The sequence below is a fragment of the Marmota flaviventris genome, chromosome 10, assembly GCF_047511675.1.
Source record: "Marmota flaviventris isolate mMarFla1 chromosome 10, mMarFla1.hap1, whole genome shotgun sequence".
Classification (NCBI taxonomy): Eukaryota; Metazoa; Chordata; class Mammalia; order Rodentia; family Sciuridae; genus Marmota; species Marmota flaviventris.
Window position 1 is genome coordinate 31,067,800 of NC_092507.1, and position 18,617 is coordinate 31,086,416.

At 50.9% G+C, this 18,617-nt stretch overlaps 2 protein-coding genes and 1 long non-coding RNA gene across 19 annotated transcripts in view; 2 read left to right on the forward strand and 1 right to left on the reverse strand.

Moving 5' to 3' along the window:
• Ctps1 (CTP synthase 1) overlaps positions 1-5,915 on the forward strand; it is a 29,330-nt gene extending 23,415 nt beyond the window's left edge. The window contains exons 14-19 of the mRNA XM_027937512.2: positions 799-895; positions 2,039-2,094; positions 2,184-2,280; positions 2,889-3,033; positions 3,608-3,701; positions 4,994-5,915. Coding sequence (XP_027793313.1) covers positions 799-895; positions 2,039-2,094; positions 2,184-2,280; positions 2,889-3,033; positions 3,608-3,692 — 480 coding nt within the window. The 3' untranslated portion in view covers positions 3,693-3,701; positions 4,994-5,915. The remainder of the gene's footprint in view (positions 1-798; positions 896-2,038; positions 2,095-2,183; positions 2,281-2,888; positions 3,034-3,607; positions 3,702-4,993) is intronic.
• LOC114094371 (polycomb protein SCMH1) overlaps positions 5,058-18,617 on the reverse strand; it is a 209,802-nt gene continuing 196,242 nt past the window's right edge. For 11 of the 15 annotated variants that reach the window (XM_071617736.1, XM_071617739.1, XM_071617737.1 and 8 more), the window contains 5 exons: positions 12,520-12,783; positions 10,547-11,092; positions 10,180-10,323; positions 9,342-9,503; positions 5,058-5,678 (listed from right to left, as the gene is read on the reverse strand). In XM_071617736.1, the coding sequence (XP_071473837.1) occupies positions 9,381-9,503; positions 10,180-10,323; positions 10,547-11,092; positions 12,520-12,783 (1,077 nt within the window). In that variant the 3' untranslated portion in view covers positions 5,058-5,678; positions 9,342-9,380. Of the gene's footprint in view, positions 5,679-9,341; positions 9,582-10,179; positions 10,324-10,546; positions 11,093-12,519; positions 12,784-18,617 lie in introns of those variants that run through there. The other 4 variants (XM_027937507.3, XM_071617743.1, XM_071617742.1 and 1 more) reach the window with 4 other exon arrangements.
• The window catches only part of LOC114094374 (uncharacterized), a 42,618-nt gene continuing 32,611 nt past the window's right edge, over positions 8,611-18,617 (forward strand). For 2 of the 3 annotated variants that reach the window (XR_011708817.1, XR_011708818.1), the window contains exons 1-2: positions 8,611-8,691; positions 14,623-14,714. This is a non-coding gene — a long non-coding RNA (uncharacterized lncRNA). Of the gene's footprint in view, positions 8,692-14,617; positions 14,715-18,617 lie in introns of all 3 variants that reach the window. The other variant, XR_003583019.2, reaches the window with a different exon arrangement.

An 18,617-nucleotide genomic window follows, 5' to 3' on the forward strand; every position in this document is an offset into this window, starting at 1 on the left:
AATTAAAGAACTGCTGGGATGTGGTACTGATTTGTTTAATGGTAACCAAAGCTTTTCCAGGCCAGCATACCTGGTATCATCTCTCACTTTGGTCACATGGCCTGTCAGCCTGCCATATTATTAAGGCTTACTGGGGAGGGACGGTGCCTTTATTCATCTTCGAATCCCCAACCCAGGAGTGGCAGGCATGTTGAAAGCCATTTTTTTCCTTCAATATTCAACACATTCTGAGTACCTGCTCTGTGCCAGGGGCTCTTCTTGTCACTAAAGACACTGATGAACTCAGTGGACAGGGTTCTTAATCTTATGGCAGGCAAACATCACCTGACATTGGACTTGGGGGTGGGGGAGTGGGGCACAGAGGCGGCCCTGAAGGTCAGAAGGTGCACTGGAGCACCAGGCTGAGAGGTGAGCTGGCCTGTCCTCTGGGGTGCCATAGCCCACCCCTGCTTGGTGCAGGCCCAAGGACTGGGCAGCTCCTCAGGACTGCAGAGGGAGCAGATGTCCTGACACAGCTAGGCTTGTGTCCATGCTGTGCCGTTTGTTCTTGGCCTGGTTCCTTGCCATCCCCAGTACTTAGGGGTAGGTACAGTGTCATGAGGAAAGGCCAAAGGGTTGAACCCCTGTCCCGGAGGTTTAAAATAATTACTAGGAGACAGTTTCCTGAGATAGCGTCTCTTACCAGGGAAGGCTAGAGAGGTAGGGCCTGCTCACAGGTGGGCTGTATTCAGTGGAGGAGTTCCAGCCACTAACGAAGCAGAGTTTGGTAGTCTGTGTTTATTTTCTGAACGTCTCCAGGTCATAGACATGCCAGAACACAACCCTGGGCAGATGGGAGGAACCATGAGGCTGGGCAAGAGGAGAACCCTGTTCCAGACCAAGGACTCAGTCATGAGTAAGAGCTGTCTTGTACTGGCCTGGCCTCTGGCTTGGCCTGTTCAGGATGTGTATCATAGGGGGGTGCTGGGGCTCTCAAGAGTCAGCCTGGCTTTTTTCTTTTTGTTCTTGCTTTTGAATTTTTTTCCCTCCTCTTACTCATCTTCTCCTAGGATGTACTATGGTAGGCAGGGCAGCAGTGTGGGTCTTAGATCACTGGCAATGTGGTCAGGACTCTGGGATGTGGACAGGGCAGTTAGGTCACATCCATTGCAGTCTGTTTCTTTCCTACACTGTTAAGTATGAAATTTGATGATTATTATCTCACAAAAATGACAATTTCATATGGGTCAACTCAAATAGATTTTACTCGAAGAAAGTATTAATATATGCTAGAGATGAAGGGAAATTGGGCAAGAAAAGTACTTAAGACATTTCTCTTAGTCCACCCCCTCCGCCTCTGTACCCCCAAACATTCTGCCTTTGATTCTGTGGCAGAGGTATTAACATATGCTAGAGATGAAGGGAAATTGGGCAAGAAAAGTACTTAAGACATTTCTCTTAGTCCACCCCCTCCGCCTCCGTACCCCCAAACATTCTGCCTTTGATTCTGTGGCAGAGGTGCTCTTGTGTTTCTTTTGGGGCTCTTTGGCAGCCTAATTTTGAGTTGCTTGAGTACTAGTCTTCCAATTCTAGTGTTCTGTGACTTGGGGTCTCACTGGAGTGGGTTAATTAAGCAGCCCATTTGCACACACACGGTGCCTCTTTGCCTACAGCCACCAGGTGCTGGCACCTTCAGACACTGATTTGAACTCTTGTCCCCAGAGTTTATCTGCGAAGCTCTAAACTGTCTCTCTTCCCACACTGTCCTCAGGGCTCAGGGTGCTTGGGTCCTGGTCTGTCTGCTAGATAGCGTCTAGCAGCGGGGCACTCTGTCTTTAGCTTGATGGAGGTGGTGAGCCTGGTTCCATTGTGGTTCTTAGTGTGTCAGAAGGAGCCAGAAGCCAAAAATTAGTCTAAATTGTGCTAAGAGCAGGAAGCATGGTCCAGAATTCCAGCAGCCTGTATATGTGGACGATAACAGTCCACTGTGAAGTAGGATGTGTGAAACAGGGTATTTGGCAAGTCAAAAGTCATAAATCCAGCCTTTTTTTTTCCCCAGGAAAACTCTATGGAGACCCAGACTACCTGGAAGAGCGGCACCGCCATCGATTTGAGGTGAGAATTCCAATTTGTGTTTGCTCTTTTCTGTTACTTGGGAGACACAGTAACAGAGATCAGCACAGTTATTTTTCATGGATCAACAGGTGAATCCAGTCTTGAAAAAGTGCTTGGAAGAGCAGGGCTTGAAGTTTGTTGGCCAAGATGTTGAAGGGAAGCGGATGGAGATTGTGGAGTTGGAAGGTAATTGCTGAGACAGTTGAATTTAATGAAAAATGAAGTCAGATTTCTTGGCACATGGGAAAGTGTAAAGCCATGTGTCGTTGCTCTGGACAAATCAGAATTAGCATTGTCTTGTGAGGGGAAAGGTCTTGGTGACAAAGAGGCCGGAGCTCCAGGAAGTTTATCCTTGTGTGTGGCCTTCCGCAGGCAGCCAGGTAACCTTAGGCCTCCGTTCTTCTTCCTCTAGAAAGGGGGTGGACTTGATACTTGGCCTCTTTCAGTTCTCATATGATCTGCGTGGCTCAACCTGTGGAAGTCACAGTAGCCAGGGGACCCAGGGAGGGTCTATGGAGAGGAGCCCCCTTAGCTGGGAGGGGACAACAGTGCTGGGAGAAGGGGATTAGGTCACTCAGGCTTTGGGGTTGTCTCTACCTATATTCAAATGGTAACATTACTTTGAAATAATTTAGGGTTTTTTCCTGGGGGATTGAGCCCAGAGCCTTGCACACATTTGGAAGTTACTCTACCACCAGGCCCCAGACTGTTGGCGTCGATTTAATAAGACTTTTTTCTCATCTTTCACATTTTCTGCCCAAATACCTAATGGATCATTTGGATTTCTATTTCAGATCATCCTTTCTTTGTTGGAGTTCAGTACCACCCAGAGTTCCTGTCCAGGCCTATCAAGCCCTCCCCGCCATACTTTGGCCTCCTCCTGGCCTCTGTGGGGCGGCTCCCACATTACCTCCAGAAAGGCTGCAGGCTCTCGCCCAGGTGGGGACACTGCTTCAGCAATCAGCTCCTTGTCTTCACCAGTCCTTTGGGGTCACTGGCTCTCACAGTGAGGTGTCACACAATCAGTCCCAAGAAAAAGCCATAGGTGTCATGGCTGGGTCCTTGGATGAGACACCATGTGTTCCTCACGTTTCCACAGAGGTTCCTGCTCTGTCCTGGAGTTTCCTCAGGCTGCTTCCTTTAGTGTATTGATCAGGCCCTGCTCTCTCTAGCATCTGGTTCTGGTGATACTGCTGAGGAGCATGTTTGGCAGAGGTCTGTCTCCTTCATGTTAAGGAGACAGGGTTTTTCCGCAGGGAGTATGCCACACCCCAGGGGGATTTGTACCCTACTGCCACCCTTATCTGAGGCTGGTTACTCTAATGCGTGGTTATCATTAACTGAATGGTAAGAGGAATGAAATCCCTCAACAGCCTCAGGCTGAGTGTACTGTGTAGTGAAGTCTGATTTGTGCTGTGTGGACACATGTCCCTGCAGTAACAGTGGCTACAGAAACAAAAGTATCGTGAGGGTTTTGGCAGGAGAAGAGGAATAAACTTTCTGTATTCTACAGGGACACCTACAGTGACAGAAGTGGGAGCAGCTCCCCTGACTCTGAAATAACTGAACTGAAATTTCCATCAATAAACCATGACTGATCTGGCAATGTAAGTGATATTTTTAATGTTAAGTTGGTCTTTTTGTTTTGTTTTAGTGTGTTATCAAAACAGTGATAACACACTAGGATTGTAAGAATATCATGAAAGTTTGGTGCTAAGAACTTTTATTGGCTAGAGAATGGAAGTGGTAAGGTCAGTGTGACTATGAGTGAGTGGGCCACCCTCTTCCAAGTTACCTGCCCTGCTCTGGGGGCTGCTGGGGTGACACCAGTCACTGGACAGGTGTCACATGGTTGATTGCTTCACAGAGGTGCCAGTCTGACCAACTAAGGGACTGGGTTCTTAGGCCTTGTTTCACGAAGTTGTATAAACTCAGAGATGGTGAAGGAGGTGACAGGCATGACAGCATGGCCTGTCATTTTGCAGCTCCTCAAGCTCTCACCAAGACGTGTTTCAGAACTGATACTGCTTGCAGATAGTTTGGTTTGATTGCTGCTTATTCCGGAAATTCTTCAAAATTCAAACAGCAAGGAGGCTTTGAATGTCTGTTTAGTGACAGGGTTTGTAAGTTTATAAAGAACAATTATGGACATTGCCATGAATTTTAAAAGTCCTTTAAGATTACAGAGTAAACTATTTGTCAGAAATAGATTCTGCTGGTGAGGGTATCAGAAAGGGGATAGGGTGGGGGTCTGGAAGGGGGAGAGTATGGTCCACTTTGTTGGTGGTCCCACTGCAGGTAAGAGAGTTCCTGCCCTGAGGCAGGGCAGGTGGCCCTCCTGGATCCTGTGTGCCTGTACTCATGCCCCTGGGGCCTCTGCTGGCCTAGTGCTGGACTGATTCAGTGACCTCCATTGATTCCCCTTCTGCCTTACTGATTGGCCACCTAACCTATGGGCATAGACAGATGGGCGTGCATGAGAAGTCAGTCAGCATCAGGACGGCCTGGGTTGCTTAATCTGTGCCAGGTGAGCATGTAACAGAGGCACCCCCTAATCCCTGACCCCTGACCAGGAAGACAACAAGGGCCAGGGGCAGGGGAAGGCAGGTGGGCATTTGGTCAGCCACATGGAGTTTCTGTGGAGACGTGCCTGTCAGCAGACCAGTAAGAGGAGGACACTGTGGACAAAGAGTGCTTGTGTCAGGGCCAAGGCAGAGGTCTTAAAAATGTGTGATTCTGTAGGAATTATAAATTTAGCTTCTGATTATTCATATTAAGTTCTTACTGCTATTCTACCATGAAAAACAGGCATTGTTCCCCATGGCAGCTGACTGTACATTCTTAAGTTTTCTACTTGGCCATCATATAATTGCTAACATTTTTTTTTTTTTTTAAACAGGGATGATTCTTCAAGAGAACCTTTGACTTTGACAAGAGTTTACAGCTATGATTTTACACTCGGCTTTTGACACTTCCTTTAAATTATGTTTTTATTAAGATTATTTTATTACGGGGAGAAAGGTATTTGGAAAACTGTCATTGGCATGTCGCATCATGTACACTGTTTCCGGGCCCGCCTGCTGCTTGGCCTTTCCCGTGTAGGTCAGGAGGTTGTGAGATGAGAAGCCCACATTGAGATGGGTGCTGACAGCAGGGGCTGATGGAGGCCTGTCCACCACCTTGTTTCTCCAACTACCTCGTGTCATTGTGGATTCGAGCGTCTTGCCTGTTGCTTCCTTTGGGTGCCCAGGCCGTTGCTCAGTGCAGGTGGCTGGACCAGACATGGGAGGATCACTGTAGGGAGGATCACTGAAGCCGGTGCTTCCCCTGTGGGGTGCTGGTGACCTCCTGCACCGCCTGTCACCAAAAGCAGTGAAGCCAGAGCTGAGGCCTCAGTGTTGCTTTGAGTTGTGGAAGCTCTTGGTGCCAACTGTGGCTGGTCCTTGTCCTCCAAAGGGACAGTCAGTTTGGTGTCACATGATGCAGCAAGAAGTTGGTGTCTCTGAAGTATGATTTTAAAATTGCACCTCTGGCTGCATCTCCTGGTCCTGGGGTTGGGAAACACTCCTTGCATCAAGGGGTCACTTAAAAAAAAATAATAAAAAGAATCTTTGTGGGGAAACTGCCTCTAAAACCCTCTCATATATAGACAGCTTTGACCTGAGGGTACTTTCTTCTTCCAGAATGGTGTTAACTGCAGTTAAAATGCAATATGAAAACTATTTTCTTAATGTGATGGAATAGGCATAGCCACTGCCTACTGTATTCTGGCTGGACTCCATGTATACTCTAACTTAAGAAATAAAAAATGCAGAACAAGAGATGCCTTTTCTTTCTCTTTATGTCTGTTACTGGCCAGGTGGGGAAAGCTGCAGTGTGTGGCTGGGGTGCCGCTGGTGCCTGCTGCTCCTCTGGCCTGCAGCCTCAGTGAGCAATCCCAGTGTTGTAAGCTAGAGGCGAGCCTTTCTTGTGAATAGGAACCTGAGTTTTCAAACAGGGCTTCACATCCTGGTTCTCACATGTCAGGAGAGATTGAAAGTGACATGAGTGCCAAGTGTACAGCTTGTCAGGGACAAGGGGGAGGGAAGAAGTGCAGGCCCCTGCACAGGGGGCCTTTTTGCTAGTTGCAAACTGGGCCCCTCCCCAGAGATGAGAATGGCCGACCAAGGACCTTCTGAACCAGCTGGACTGCTTTCTCCCCGCTCTGCTTCCACCCTCAGCCTCTGGAATACAGGTCCAGCTCATGGTCACTGTCCTGGGTGAGGGGTTGGTGACAGGCACCCACTCACCCTCTGGCTGCTGAGCACACCTCTTAGAGACGAGCTGTCTTCTCTGCTGAGGCAGGTACTCAGGCCTCAGGCCACCTGTTCACCAGTCTACCTAACAGCCTTCACTTGCTGAAATTTGAGATACTGGGTTTGGGGAGGGAAATGTGTTTCTCACAAGTGAGTTGGCCCAGCTTCTACTTCAGAGAGACTCAAGAGAAGTAGACTCTTGTCCTTCCATTCGTGGTCCAAGGGGGAGCCTGCCTTCCTGCTCTCTGACCAAGAACAAGTCACCTTTGTCTGCCTTCCTTGCTCACAGACTGACCTAAAACACTCACTTCCACAGAGCTCTTCATACTTGTCTAGAGCTTTTATTATGGCTGGTTGAGCGGAATTCTGACCTTATGCCACATAGCAGCCTGTCACTCCCCACACTGAGGGAGTGGCAGGTCCCTTGGGGTCACCAGTGTCCTGAGACAGTGAGGACTTGGGTGGGTATAGGGAGGTTTGGAAGAGCTCCCTGTAGTCATGTTCCTGCCCCTGGTGAAGATTCCCTTAAGGTGACCAGTTGCCTAGGGCTGGCCACCTGCAGAACCTTTCTGAGAAAAGGAACTCCACATAGCTCTCCAGGGACTGCAGAGCTCAGCCAGATGGTGTCGCCCTGCCATGCCAGTGTCGATTGACCAGGGCCCAGAGGCTTCTCTAAGGTTGGAAGAGACTTGGTAGCATCTCTCCTGGGTTCTGGGCAGTCTGAAGCAGCTGACTGAGATCACCTTGCCTTTGTAGAAACTGGCTACTTCCCACTAAGGGCATTTCTGAGGATTGCGGTGCCTGGCTCATAGAAGTTGGCCAGAAACTCTGCTGTGGCTTCTTGAGTAAGGTTCCCACCCTCATGCCTGGTGCTGGGGATAGAACCCAGGGCTTTGTGAATGCTGGACAAGCACGCCACCACTGAGGGACACCCCAGCTCAAGTAATCCATTCTTTGTGTAGCTCTTGAGCAGCTTCAGCCACCCTGGGACAGCCCACTGGGTGAGTTACAGACAGGGACCACCATGGTAGGTCACGTTGCCTCTCTGCCCTTGTGCTCTTTCCAACAGCCTCAGACCTGATAAACCACAGAAACAATGTTTACACAAGAGGAAGTTGTTACCACTAAACTCTGGCTTCACCTATTCTAAGTCAACTTAAAAATCACTGATTTTGGAGGTCACAAAGTCTAGCTTTGCTGTAGATAACACCTCTGATGTGTGGGTTATGACGATAATGCTTGCCTAGGCTACCTTTCAGGAACTTGAAAAACACTTGACTATTTGGGCTGCAGATGTCCGGTGGGTGGCTGGGATGAGTGTCTCATATGCTTGTCTCCTTTGTTTCCTTAACTTTTGGATAGACTCTACTCGGCTCTGCCTGTAGATGTGTCAGTTGCCTTTGGAGCGGGCATATTTTCTTCTTCCTGCCCTGGTGCTTTTTCTGCAGCTAGAGCAGCCCCCAAACCCATAGTCCTTTAGCCCTGTCATAGGCCCAGATGGAGCCCCAAGGCCAGGGTGTTTGCACAGGGGGATGGGCACCAGCTACAAGAGTGGTTCCCAGGCAAGTTGAATGTGACTGGTGGTATCCTCAACATCTTTTGGAACCATGCTCCTGGTCAATGGAAAATTATCAGACTAGCCCATCCCAGCAAACCAATAAAAGCTTGCATTTCCCTTTATTTAGGGAGCAATCTGGGCCATTGATGAGTGCTGTTTCCCTTTAGCTGAAACCCCAGTTAAAGATTTGCCTATACATTTGGGCTCATTTCACTTGATTTGCTTCTGTCATCACTGAGTTAAAAGTTCTCATCTCTGGTATTAGGAGTTTGGTGACCTGTCATGATACATACATCCATGATACACTTGGTCTCTAACCAGTGTGAGTGGTGGCCAAGGCCAGGCTTGTATCCTGTCTGATAAGTGGGAAACCAAGTCTCAGAGCAGTTGTGAGTGGTCCAGGCTGTGAGTGGCTGGCGAGTGGGGGTGGGGCTGGGGGAGTGCAGGTGGAAGGAGTTGGTGGGCATAGCTGGCATGGCTGGTTCAGGGGGCAGGAGGAACATGGAGGGCTGAGTATAGGTGCTGCTCTGGCCTTAGTCTTGGCTTGGCAGTGGGAACAGTAGAGGAACAACAAGAGCAGGAACCCTCTCCAGAGCCAGGGTTGGGGGTGCTTAGAATGGGAGTAGGCTTTTCCTGTGCAGGTGCTGCTCTGGGCTAGGGCCAGCACCCTGGGGACTTCCTGATGATGACAACGCCTGCCCTGCCCACTGCTACTCTTACAGGCAAAGAAACTGAAGCAAAGAGGTGAGTGCTTTGCCCCAAGGCACCTGGCCTTTAACATGGAGCTGAGCTTGAGGCTAACTGGGCTCCTGTCACCACCCACAGCCCTGTGTGGTAGGAGCCCAGGGTGGGCTGTGTCTCCTGGACAGAGGTGGATAGAGCAGGGAACACATGACCCAGCAGTGTCTGGCTGGCTGACAAAATGTGCTAGAAATAACCATTTGCACCCCAGGGTTATATGACTTATTAAGGATCTTTAACAATCTCAAGTTCCAGCAAGTTAGGGGAGAGGGCTGCAGGATGGCCTGTTTGCCTTGTAAATGTTTCCAAACATGCCTTACTGGCTATGAGGGACCTTCCTAAGATGACAAGTTCCTTTCTGGCACTGTCTAGCTGACTGGGGTCATAGACCTCAGCTTGGGCTAAAAGAGCATTGAGGGAGAGGGACATTTCCTTACAGCTCAGCCATAGGATGAGTCTGGCCAAGTTCTTTCTGAAAGTCCATGCTTGGGGATGTGCTGCCAAGAACATTCTTGGCTACACACAGAGGCTGCTCTGGTGAAGCCACGTGGGTCTGTGCTGAAGGAGCAGGAAGCCAGAGCTCCCTCCTACCTGCCTGGCCCAGGTGCGTTTTGTTGCTAGGACTTAGCCCAGATCAGAAGTCTCTGCCTCACCCTGTGCAGCTTGGCACTGTGCAGCGGCCCGTGGGGCCCTTACAGGACACAGCAGGTGCAGGACACAGGCCGCTGTTGCCTCAGCTGCTGCTGGAGCTGCTCCTTTTCCACCGTCAGCACCTTCACCTTCTCCTCCAGCTTGCTCAGCTCTGTTGTCCACTTCTGAGGGGCAGCATAGCACAAATGGCCAAGCTGATGTCAGCCCCAGCTGTCCACCCTCACCCTGGAGCGAACTGTAGCCTGAGGGGAGGGGGAGCCATGACCCAGGCAGCCCTGGGTTCTTGACAGGCTACAGAGCACGGATGTGGGGAGGGAGTGTTCCTCTGCAGCCTCCCAGATGCTAGGATAGGCACAGCTGCCCCTTAGCCACATCCTTCCCTCAAACTGACTGCCTCCTTTGCCCTCTGCCTTTCCACCACCTGGCAGTTCCCTCTTGCAAAAAGACCTCCCCTTGGGACTATGTTCAGCACACCCCTCCCCGCCTCTGGAGCTCCCCCGAATGTATTACACAGTCCTTGGGGTTTTCTTGTAACTCTCCAATATTCTCATTTCTCCGTTCTCCTGTTGTTCTCAACAACAGAATACCTCAACCACTCAAGTTGGGTGGGTGAGGGTGTCAGGCACCATGGAAAGAGGGACATAGATTTTGAGGAGACTGCTTGGGCCTCTCCCCTAGCCACTGGACAGTGTACTATAGGGGATGGCCCTCCTTTGTGCTCATGGGTTGACACAGGACACAAGGACCCGAGGACACAAGATGTTCTGCACAGGACTGCTCAGAGAGGCTGGAGGAGCTGGGTTAGCTGGGCCCTGCCCACTGCAGCCTGGGCCTCCTCACCTGCCTGTACCACTCCTGGATGGCGCTGACGGACAGTGGCCCCTGGATGCTCCCGTCCCGCCGCAGGAACACCTCCCCCTGGTCTGTCTCGTACAGCTGGGGCTCCCCTTGGGTCTTGGGGTTGTGCACAGTCAGACGGAGCACCTTGGTGGGGGAATGGCAGCTTGGGTGGAGGCCACAGCTGACGCTGGCAGCCCCAGTCCTGCCCAGGACTCCACCCTGGCCCTGGCTCCTTAAGGGAGCAGTGGCTCCTAGAGGGATTCCTTTCCCCACCCCCCTGCTCCACTCCCCACCCCCCGCAAGTAGCACAGGCCATTGTCCTGCTGGGCCATGACAGATGACAAGCCTGTTTGTCCCACAGGCTTACCTTGAGAGGCACATTGGTGGTGGAGGCACTGATGACAGGGATGAAGGTGAGGGTGTAGGCGCTGGGAAAGACCTGGGGCTTGAAGCTCTGCAGGATGGAGTCCACCAGCAGGCGCGCTCTGTCCTCATCGCGGTGGGTGCAGCGGATGCCCTGCACCAGGCCGCTGTCCTCCACGCCCACTAGCAGGCTGCCTCCTTCACTGTTGAGGAAGGCGCATACATAGCGCCGCACGTGGTGCTTGAAGGCGAGGCTCAAGTACTCGCCACCGCCCCGCTTGAACTCCATGTTTCGTGTCTCGTTGCCCAGGAAAGTGCCCTGGAAGAGGTGCTCCTGGCCCAGGATCTCCTGGTGTACAATGGCGCTGTCAGAGCGCACGCCGCTGGGCCGGTTCTGGGAAATCTGCCACTGATGGGTGCAGTGCCACCTAGATGAGGAGTCTGCAGGTCCTGTTGGCATGGGGAGACTGGAGCCATGGCTGAGACCCGGGCTGGGACCAGGGCTGGGGCCAGGGCTGGGGCCTCGGCTTGGGCCACTGTCCTCCTCCTGCTGGGGTAGGGGTCGAGAGTGGGGCATATGGATCCTTGGGAAGTCAGGAGCCCCTGCCTTGAGACAACTGCCAGACTTCCAACAGCGCCCCTGCCTGAGGTCCAGCCCCCGTGGACATCCTGATGCCTCCTTTAGTCTGATGGCCTAATTCGCTCACCCTCCTGCCATCAATGTGGGACCACCCTCCTGGTTCAAGGGTCTAAACTAGCCATTGTCCCTTCCCCTCCTGGCCTCTTTCTAAGTCTAGGTGTCTGGCTTGTGGTATGCCTGGGTGGGTAAGAAGGGAATTTTCTTCCTAGGACTGGGAGCCGGCACATCTGTGTGCCAGTCTTTTCCCACTTGGGTTGCAGATAGTTTTGTGAGGCCCAGGGCCTGATGATTGAGTTCCTAAGTACCCTGAGGTCCCCATCCACGTCAAGTTGCACGTTTCTGAACTGAGAGACTGCACTGGCTTCATGATCTCCCTGAAACCTGACTGCTACTTCCTGGACCTCTGGCAAGTCCTCCTGAATCCCAGCTCTCCTCTGCCCTTCCTAAGCCCACTTCCATGGCTACTGATCTGTTGAGAGAGTGGTCACGTCCTTGTGGCTCTTTCCCTAGTCTGGGCCTCATCAGGAAGCCCCTCACTGACTCTCCTTTTCCCAGGCATCCTCCTCTAGCCCTAGGGCAAGTCAGGTGGTCACACCCCCTTGGAAACCTGTTCCTGGCTCCTGCTGCTTTCGCCTCTCCAGGGCTGGGGGCTAAGCGTGGGCTGGCACCTGCGATGAAAGGCACTGCCCTACTAGCCTTGTGGCTCCCCAGAGAAGACTCACTTATCAGTCCAGGGACACCAAGCAGCTTTCCCTACAAACTCAAACCCTTGCCCCGTCCCTTTGCAAGTGCTGGTCCTTCTGCCTGGAATGTCCTGAGTGCCTCTCCAGTTCTCCAGGTCCCAGCTTGTTCCCTGAGAATTTGTCCTAGAGAGCAGTGAGGACTGCCCCATGTCTTCAGACAGCCACCTCAGATTTGTGATTGGTGGAATCTGGCGCTGCTCATGAGTGGGGGCTCCTTGAGGGCAGGGCCAGGACAGAGTGGTGTTGGTGTTTGTCTACTGGGCAGGTGAGGTAGGCCAAGGAGAAAAATCAGGACCTGTGTATCTGAGGCCCTCTCAGGCTGAGGCTGGAATGCAAAAGGGCCCAAGAAAAAGCCCCACACTTTGGCTTTTCTTCAGACAAGCTCAGGCTGGCCATCTGTTCTAAGGGATAGTGGCCCTCTGGGTGAAAGTGGGCCATATGAGCTTCAGGCTTTAGGCCAGTATCACTTGAGCAGCCGCAAGTCTGCAGATCTGTCCTCATTTTTTCAAAGACATCCCCCAACCCTACAGGCCATTCTCACCCAGGCCTCCCTTCTGGGTGTCTTTGGGACTGGCTTGGGGAGGTCCCACTTACCTCTCTATAGATTAGTGGCTCCCGGGCCTCACTCAATACCAGCTCCTTCCCCCGGGCTGTCAGCTCTTTGAGGATCAGCTTCTCCTCCATGGCCATCTGCAGGCGCCAGGGTAGGGAGGCCAGGACATTCTTGTTGGTGGCCACCCGCACAAACGCATAGGCATTCCGTGGCCGCCTCACCACCTCGATGTGCTCCCGTGGGATCCGCAACTCAAGTCGCTCCAGGGTATCCCGCAGCAGGCAGGCGAGCACGGGCACTGAGAACTGGGGATTCAGGTGGCCCACATAGAGCGTGTACATGTGGGGAACTGCCCTAGGGCTCGTGTCTTCGGGCAGGGACTCTTCTTGGGGGAGCTTTGGCAGGGGCTGTTTGCTCTGGGACTCCATGAAGGTCTCCCACATCTGTGTTTGTGCTGATCTCTTACTTGGGGTCATGGGGTGTCTTCCTTGGAAGGGATTCAGGGTTCCTCCCTGTCGACTGCTCCTCCAAGGGCCCTGGGCTCTCAGATGGCCCAGGACCTCACAGGGGACTCAGGTGTGCCAAGGCTCCTAGGGGCCTCTCAGACTGGCAGGGCCACAGAGACAGAGAAGGAGGGCAGAGGGCCACCAAGAAGTGGTCTGCCACACACCTGGGCAAGAGAGAGTGGGAAAGGACTGAGCCAGACCTCAGAGCCTGCAGGTTGACTGAGGGTATTTGCCCAAGGAAGAGCAGGAAGGCCCACAATTCAGGTCCCTAAAAGCCTCACCACATCCTCTTGATGACCCCAGGGGTCCTGTCTTCCATCCCCAGGCCACAGGCTAGGGGCCTCGTAAGTACCCTTGGGGTTTTCTGCCAACTAGAAGATTTTTACGGCCTCCAGGTTCCAAAGAAACCTTTTAAAGAGGGTGTTTTGGAGAGGACTTAGCCCAGGACTCAGGGCTGGCCAGCAGCCCCATGGCTGCTTTTGCCTGCCTGGTCCAAACCCAGTAGGGACTCTGAAATTAGTTAAGTATGAGGTCAGAGGGTTCTTATGCTTTTTGGCACACTTACAAAATCTATGTTCCCTCCCCAGACAAATGGCCTTTGCATATATATATATATATATATATATATATATATATATATATATATATATATATATATATATAATTTGAGGAGGCTGAGAATGGGGTTTACAGCTGGGCTCCTGTGCCTTGCCCCCAGGCCCAGGAGCTGTGCCTGTGCACATACCAGTCCCTCCACTCACCCCCACACAGCCAGCCTCTGGCTGGTGTGGTAGGTGCCACCAGCCTGCATCTTTTCAGGTTGGATCCTGGAGGCAGGTGGGGTCTGGGAGCCACCGCGGCTGGGGCAGGGGCATTCAAGGCAAACAGGAATAGGAGGAAAGAGGCCTAAGTCCTTCATATCCTTCTGGCTCCTGGAGGAACATGAGAGGTGCCAGTTCTGAGCTCCCACAACCCCGACCCCTACTAGCACCTCCCAGGGCACTTAGAGCTTAGCATGGAGGCAGGGAGAACCAGGGTCCTGGGAAATGGGCGGGGCCTGCACAACTGCCTCTGTGATCTCATGAGGGTCAACAATGCCTTCTTGGTCAGCTGTGGACAAGGCCTCTCCCACACCTGCAGACATGGCTGCCCACCAACCACATAAGCTTGATCATGGGGCTCCTTCTGGGCAGCTTTCAGAAAGTAGGGGCTGAAGACATAATTCCTCCCTTTGCAGTGCCTTTCTAGGCCCCAATGCCCACGCAGGCCACCCAGTTGCCACCACTTTCGGTCCTGGTGCTTAAAACCTATACTTCCTTTTTTGTTCTCAGGATTCCCTCCTGTGGACTGTTCCTCCCAGGGCCCTGGGCTTTCAGATGGCCCAGGACCTCACAGGAGACTCAGGTGTGCCAAGCCTCCTGGGGGCCTCACAGATGGGCAGAAACTAACTGGTCAGGACCACAGAGACAGAGAAGGAAGGCAGAGAGTCCCAGCTGCTCCCAGGATGGACCAAAATACACAGGGTAGCTTCCAGAACCACCCCTGACAACAGGCCCTTCTCTATGCCAGGGACAAAAGTTGCTATCTAGAAGAGTCCTGAAAAATAGATCAAGTGTTGTTGTCTCTTTTGAAGTACAGGGTTGTTACCTGTTGTTTGACTGGGACGAAGACATGGGTCATGCACAGCCTCTCCAAATGCAGGGACCTGCTCCTGGCAAGTGGGGACTTTGGTAAGTGTATTTCAACATATTCTCTCTCATGCTGCTTCTGGAAGCTTCTGGTTATGGGGAGTGAGCGTGGAGGACAGAGGTGATGCTTCGACTGACTGAAGGACTGCTTGACAGCAGGCAGCCATTCTGAAGATGTTTTGTTTCCCTTAGGGATGGGGGCAGAAGCTCAAGTGGGGAACTGGAGGAGAGATGATGGTGTGGGGGAAGGGAAGAAGCCCCAGCCCTTCATGGTGGCAGTGTGGGGCTCTGAGAAGACTGGGCAGCTGCACTGTCCTTGCCCAGGCCTGGAGCCAGGTCTGCCTCAGCTGTCTCCATAGCCCTGAGAGTAATGAAGGGACAGCCTGAGATGTCCTGGGATCCCTGAGCCCTTCTTCCAGCCTTTCTCAACTGTGTCATCCATGAGGTGTTCTCACAGCACTGGACAGCTCGGCTGCAGCTGTTTCAGGATGGTTAACGCCAGTTGTGTTGGGTTGTGTGAAAAGAGACAGCTGGCCACAGAAGAGTCCTGGGGTGAAACACATGAACCAACGAGGAGTGTTCTCCTTCCTTATCTCACTGCCTTGCCACAGGCAGCTGTTTGGCATGAGATTTCCCATGCCAAGTTGCATGTCAAAGCTTTCCCGCCCTCACTGGCAATCTCTCTAAGTCACGTTGTCACCCATTTTTCCATAGCCTTTAACAGACGTATATGAGCTGAACATTCATTTCACTTCCTTTGGGGGTAGGGGTAAAAACTGCCTTTTATTATAATCACTAAATACAATTTTAAAAATAGTCTTTTAAATACAGAAATGCATTGTAATTGAACAGGGCTCTTTACCTCATCCCAGGCTCATTGCTATGGTTTAGAAGTCGAGGTGCTTGGCAGGCCACTCATGCGGTGATGGAATTGGGAAAGCAGTATCTTTTAATCCTCTTGCTGGATGTCTGTGATCTTATTGGCAAGCCTCATTTGGCACTGAAGGAAAAAAGCTCTGGAATTTAAGACTCTTGGAATGAGAGCTGGGGACCCAAGATGGAGCACAGAGATGCAGTGGAATTCCCCTTTCACCTTCTCTGGAGTGCCCATGTGACGGTCTACACAGCCATGATCACTGAACCTGAATTGGGGATGGACATCTGCCTTCTTTCTTCCTCTCAACTCCCAAATTTAGTTTTTGCTAATTGCCCAGGGGGGCTAATCAAGGAGAAGGGGGACAGGGAATCTCAGATACCTGTGGGAGAGACAGTAATGTTAAAAAAGCAAATTCTGGTAGGAATACTGTGGACATGGCCTTTGAGCTCTTGGGACCCATGATGCTCCAGCTTTGGCCCTTAGTCCTGTCTAGCAAACCACCAACTGCATATAGTTTCCTGCCTCACCTTTTATGGGTCCAGGCCCAGTCACCTGTAGGGTTTCTCTGAGACTCAAGGAGCTCTGCCCCAGGGTCCATCCTGCTGTTGGCTGCTAGCCTCTGAGAGCACCTGCAGTGGCTTTGGTATTTATTATAGGCTAAGCACCCAGTTCTGATGCCTGGCTGTCATTGTTCCTGGACTAGGGGTTTGAAGCCTAATGGAATGTGGGAGCAAAACCAGATGCAATGATTTGGGGTGAGTTAGGCTAAAGAGACTTGTTGAGAGCCACAGCCCAGTCAGAATGATGCCTGGCATTTGCCAGAGGGAATGGTTGAAAGGTGACGCCAGCAAACCATTGAGATGATGATTTGAGTTAAGCTATATATAATTGCTGTGATGCTGGATTGATTGTATTGTATATTTGACCTTTACTGGCGGGCAATAAGGCGGCTCCTGCTGCCTCCGGCGCCTGCTACCTTGAAGTTCCCGTGAGTTCTCACAGGGGTTCAGAGAGATTGGACGGAGCCCAGGTGAGGGAGTGTGTTCCCGTGTGGTGTGTGCAGTGCCGGTGAGAGTTGGGGAATAAAGAGCTGCTGTTTGAATCTACAAGGCTTTGTGGCAGCTCGGTTATTTGTGCCCAGCCAGACTGCAGCAAAGGCTGCAAAACTCTGAGGGCTGGCAGGGTGGGGTGCCTGGCTGTAAGGTGGAGTAAGCCAGCTCAGGCTCTTTCTAGGAATTGTTGTGGCACCCCATGTGAGAGCAGGGGCAGTGCATCAACTTGGCTCACCAGTGCCACATCCCAGAGAAAGATTTAAGTTCCACAAGGACGCCAACGAGGGGTGCTGTGGATACTCCTCAGGACTAATGGTCTAGACAATGGAGCTAAGTATAGAAGTCCACCTGGCCAGCAGGCAGGAGGAGTCAAAGATGGGGAGGGCTTCCAGAAAAATGCCCAGTTCTTCCCTGACCGTCCCTTAGTAGAGGCTAGGCTCTTGGGTTAACTTTTTTTCCCCCCACTGTGGTGCTGGGGATGGAACTAGTTAGGGCCTCAAGCACATTAGGCAAGTGGTCTCCCTCTGAGCTGCACTCCTGGGCTCCTGCACATCATTATCTCCTGAAGTACTTGGTGTCTTCCTCCAGATTTCCTTAGCAATGAGTCAATGGTGTCTTCCTGCTTCATGGGTGGGTGGAGTGCTGGGCTCCATGGAGTGGCCTTTCCTGCACCACACCGCGTGTGCAAGGGCCTGCCCAAGGCCAGCCCAGCTACTTTGGATGACTGGTCATTATTAGAATGCCTGACTTGGTGAAACAATTCCACCAGTTGAGGGCTTTATTTGGTTTTCTTTTTCTTTAATCATTTTTGGCTCTGCTTTTCTTAAACAACATTTAATTCTGACCCCAGAGGTTAGTTCCTTCTCTTCCTTCAGACTTGGCATTTAGTCACTTTTTTAGTTCTGTTCCCCTGGAAACCAGATAAAAGCAGAGTGTCAATTGTTTCAAGGCAATATTTTTATTTTTTTCCTTTCACTCAACTATTAATTTTTTGATTGGTATTTCATAGATATACATAAAGGTAGAATTCTCTGTGGTATTTTTACAGTTGCACATAGTATGATTTTGTCAAATTCATTCTACATTCCTTCCCCTCCTTTCCTGTCCCTCCTCCCTCCCTCTTGATCTCCTTCTTTTCCACTGGATCTTCTCCATCTTTATGATATCTGATTTTTCCCATTTTGCTTTAGTTTCTGCCTATCAGAGAAAACATCTGACTCTTTTCTGTGTCTGGCTTATTTCATTTAGCTTGAGGTTCTCTGTTTCCACCCATTTACCAGACATGCCATAATTTCATTCTTTATGGCTGAATCAAACTCCATTGTGTATATATACCACTTTAATCCATTCATTTATCAACAGGTCCCTGGGCTGGTTCCATAATTTGGCTATTATGAATTGTGCTGCTATAAACATTGATGTGGCTGCATCACTATAGTATGCCAATTTTAGTTCTTTTGGCTAAAGACCAGGGAGTACAGCTGGGTCATATAGTGGTTCGATTCCTAGTTTTTTGAGGACTCTCCATACTACTTTCTAGAGTGGTTGTACTAATTTGCAGGTGTACCTTTTCCCTCATATCCTGGGGACCCTGGAAGCTATGCCTATCATATTGTTCAAAGAGATTTGAACATTTATTATCTGTATTCTTGATAATTGTTATTTTGACTGGAATGAGGTGAAATCTTAGTGTGGTTTTGATTTGCATTTCCCTGATTGCTAGAGTGAACATTTTTTCATATATTTGTTGGTCATCTGTTACTTTTCTTGAGAAATGTCTGTTTAGTTATTTTGTAGGCTCTCTTCACATGCATTTTCTTTGCTGTGCAGAAGTTTGAAAATTTGATGACATCCCACTTATTGTTGGTTTTATTGCTTACACATTAGGAGTCTGGTTAAGGAAATTGGTGCCTGTGCCAGTATGTTAGAGTATTGACCCTATGTTTTCTTCTAGCAGTTTCAGTGTTCCTAGTCTAATTTATTAAGTCTGACCCATTTTGATGTGACTTTTGTGCC